The sequence below is a fragment of the Bison bison genome, unplaced genomic scaffold, assembly GCF_000754665.1.
Source record: "Bison bison bison isolate TAMUID 2011002044 unplaced genomic scaffold, Bison_UMD1.0 scf7180017864201, whole genome shotgun sequence".
Lineage (NCBI taxonomy): Eukaryota > Metazoa > Chordata > Mammalia > Artiodactyla > Bovidae > Bison > Bison bison.
In genome coordinates, this window is record NW_011494773.1 from 1313603 (window position 1) to 1317348 (window position 3746).

The following is a 3746-nucleotide window of genomic DNA, read 5'->3' on the forward strand; positions in this document are numbered from 1 at the left end:
CCACATGATGCCACCATAACTCTAAGTAGTGTTGGAATCCCTTCATTGTAGATGCTTCTAGAACTTTCTCTAGAATACCTACAAAGAAGAGGGAGTAAGTCTTCAGCCCTTAGCACGAATTGAGTTCTTTGAAAAGGCAAAAGATACTGAGAGCCGCAGCTGAGGGATGAAGCCGGTGGAGCACACCCACGGAGGCCAGGTTTCATCAAACACCATCACACAGAGCACGTGCTCTCCTGCAGCCTCTAAGTGGGCATGGAGGCCCTTCCACAAGGCGGGGGCTCCCCATGTGCAACCGGATGGCTGGAATGAGGGGCTCTCTGCTAGGGCTTCAGCTCTGAAGACCAACACTGGGGTAGAAATGGGCTTTTCAGGGCCTTTGGGGGCCAGTCATGTAACCCCACAGCCGTGCCCGTCTGTCACACACAGACACTAGGCTCACCTTCTGAGAGCAGAGTGAGTTGACAGGCGGTGACAGGCCACCAGCGCCCAGCTAGGACACCTGATCCAGATCACGTGGGAAACTCACAAGCCAAACTGCCAGTGCTAGCAAAGGACAGCCGTGTCCCAGTCTGGGAGCAGCACTGCAGAACAAACTAGAAAAGACAACACATGGCTTTGCTTGGGGGGAGCCCGCCGGGCTGGGAGATGGCATGACGGCAGCACCCGCTGCCCGACAGGTCCCCTCTCTCCCTGCTGCAGAATGTGCTGGTGTCCGAGCAGTTCGTGAAAATCCTGGATGGGGTGTGTGCCATCCACCCCCAGCTGGATGTGATATACAAGTCAGTGCAAGCCCCCTCGGCCAAGAAAACCCACTTCACGTGGACGAACCCCGTGAAACTGATCCAGGTGAGCCCTGCTTCCCTCTAAGAGCCCCCAGAGGCCCCGGAAAACGTTAACCTTTGGCTCAGCTCCCAGAATTTCTCCTCCCCCGGAGCGTGTTCATGGTCCTGTCTGACAAGGGATTCTCAGCTGCAGGATATCGCCTCTGACTCTCAGATCCATCAGCAATGCTTCCTGATTCCCAGAGGAAAGGAAGTGCATGGAACTGGCTAAAGAGGGAGGGCCGTGGAACAGGATGGTTACTACCAGCTAGGCTCCTCCATTACAACCAGAGACAAGTCACTGAATTGCTCTGTGCCTCAGTCTCTTCACCTGTAAAATGGGCATAATAATAGTACCCACCCCAGCAGGGCTGCTGTGAAGGTTAAATTCTATACTCCACATGATGGACTTAGAACAATACTTGGCATGTGACCAGCACACAATTCACAGAGGCTCTTTCCAATAGCTGGTAAGGATGCAAAGACATCCTGACCCTGTGGTCAGCATGGGTATTTGGTGGCTTCAACTAATGAGAAATCTGTAAGTCTTTTATATCTAGAGGTCACCTGCTCCTGGCTCCAGTCTTAAATTGTGTCTGGCAGTGAGAGGAAAAAGATGTAACAGTGGAAATAAAACTCAGAGAGTGTTAGAGCTGGAAGGGATGTTATAGCTCCTCTGGTCCAATGACCTCACAGAGCAGTGACTGCCCAGGCCTGGGGTTTTCACTCCCGGCTCCGCCCTGGACGTGCAGGCGAGGGGTGTGCTGCTGGGGGCAGGACTGTTACCACCCGGGGCAGCAGGAGCTGGGAGAGTGCCCTGCAAAGGCAATTCTGCATGGCATGTGCCACAGGACCTCTGTGCCTTAGTTTCAGAACCAAATAGAAGAGCTCTTGCATGAAAATTCTCACTGTAGGAAAAGTTCTAGAAAGCAAAGCAGTATCAAGTATCTTTATATCTTTATCAGTGAATCGATGTCAGGTGAATAGAGGAGAAATTTGTTTTGCAAGTAGAGTGGGAATGGAGTTTTCTAGTGCAAAGTGCCCTTGCTCCTCGTTTTAAAACAATATAGAAAAGGAATCCCAGAGGAGAGACCCAACCACACGTACAATGTAAACCATAGGCCTTCCCCTCAGGGGCCCAACAATCTGGCTGGAAAGATGGGATACAGTCATTTCCAATAGAAAATGTCAGATGATAAATAATAAACAAGTGACCAAGGTAGCAAGTGTCAGTACAATCCAAACTAGAGGTCACTGCAGGACTGGGCAAGCAGGGAAGGATGCCTCCTGGCAGAGGTGGGTTGGGGCAAGGGCCCTGACATGCAGAAAGGGTGCAGGTGAGCCCCAGAGGGAGGGGGACTCCCACCAGAAAGGAGTGGACAGGGAGTCACTTGCAGTGTGTCTGGAGGGGTGGGAACAGAACCACTTGGCTCCAGTCTCACAGGGAAGCCTGGGAACCAAGGCTGCAAAGGGAGGCTGGGGCTGGACGCGGCAGTCCTCAGACTGTAGGCTCAGAGTTGGGTTTGAAGTCAGGGAGCAGGGAGCCAGGGAGAGTTGTTGAGCAGAGGGTGTGATGTGAATCCAGCAGGACTGAGGGAGAGTATTTTTGGCAATAGGGAGAGAAAAGAACTGAAGGGGGTAAATATGAGAATGGGAAAATCAATGAGGACACGCTTGTAGTATTCTAGATATAGAACGGCAACTCGGCTGAAAAGGACGATGGGAGTGGAGATATCCTTACGGAACATCTCCAGGACCTGGTGAGTGGTTGTGTCTGCGTGTGTGGGTGTCGGTGTGGGTATGTGTGTGTTGGGAGAAGAGAGACCTGTGGGAAGAGGAGAGAGGTGAAGATAACTCCAGATTTCAAGCCCAATGGACTAAAAGAATGATGGTAATGTTGCCAGCATAGGGAAGTCCAGTGGGGAAAAGAAGCTGCCCCTGCCCTCTCTACCCACTCTGACTTCATCCGTCCCATCTCCCCACCCTCCCATTTCAGCCCCACTGGATCTCTCCCCATTGTTTTTTGCATCCCTTAAAGTCAGCTCTGGGTCCCTCTGCCTGGAACACTGCTCCTCCTGCCCTCTGTGTCTCACCCCCTCCTCCGCACTCCCTCGGTCTGCACTTGAGTGTCCCTTCCTCGGGCAACCCTTCTCAGGTTCCCCGGTCAAGAGTCAATGCCCTTGGTACACACTACCACAGCCCTCTGCTTCACCTTTTACCACAAAACTGAACTCTTCCAGGGCAGGAACTATGTTGGGTCTTGCCAAAACACCTCCCAAAGTGACAGGCCCATCCGCCAGTCAAGCTCTTAGTTGCAGACCACAGAATCCACTCCACTAGGTTAAGCAAAGAGGAATGAATTACCAGAAAGAGACCCCAGAGACATGAGAGGGCTGAAGAAAAGCCTCCACGTTTAGATTCCAGAAAAGGTTGCCAGACACCCCAACTGGGTTACCAGGAGGGCTGTCCCTTCTGCCTCGGGCAGGAAGACACCCAACCAGGAATCACCTGCAGAATCGGGAAGCCACCCCCGCAAGCTGCCAAAGCACTCGGGTCACACATGCATCTCACCAAAGGGCTTGGTGAAACCATCTCGTTCCTACCCATAGCCTCAAGGGGGCTTGGGGAAGGCCGGTCTTTGGTTTTCCAGCCTCTGTAACACATTATAGAGGTGGGTAAGAAGGAACTGGAGTGGGTGTAGCTGCTGCAGCCCTCAGTAACAGGGATCACAGAATCCAGCTGACTCAGGCTCACTTCAGACCTGTTGGATTGAGGTGTCAGTGGGGTTCGGTATGGACTGGCGAGCAGCTGCTGGGGATGTGGAATTAGAGATGGGGGTCCGGGATTTATCCCGGGGTGGGGTCAGCGGAGTACAGCTGAGAGGGAGGTACAGGGAGAGGAGAGTGATCCCTGAGGAATTCC

At 52.8% G+C, this 3746-nt stretch overlaps 2 protein-coding genes across 3 annotated transcripts in view; one reads left to right on the forward strand and one right to left on the reverse strand.

Annotated features, from left to right (window-relative positions):
• The window catches only part of ANGEL1 (angel homolog 1 (Drosophila)), a 68521-nt gene that overhangs the window by 60072 nt on the left and 4703 nt on the right, over positions 1–3746 (reverse strand). The gene's annotated exons all lie outside the window — the stretch shown is intronic.
• Positions 1–3746, forward strand: part of LRRC74A (leucine rich repeat containing 74A) — a 39926-nt gene that overhangs the window by 22593 nt on the left and 13587 nt on the right. Inside the window, exon 11 of the mRNA XM_010844409.1 lies at positions 703–849. Coding sequence (XP_010842711.1) covers positions 703–849 — 147 coding nt within the window. The remainder of the gene's footprint in view (positions 1–702; positions 850–3746) is intronic.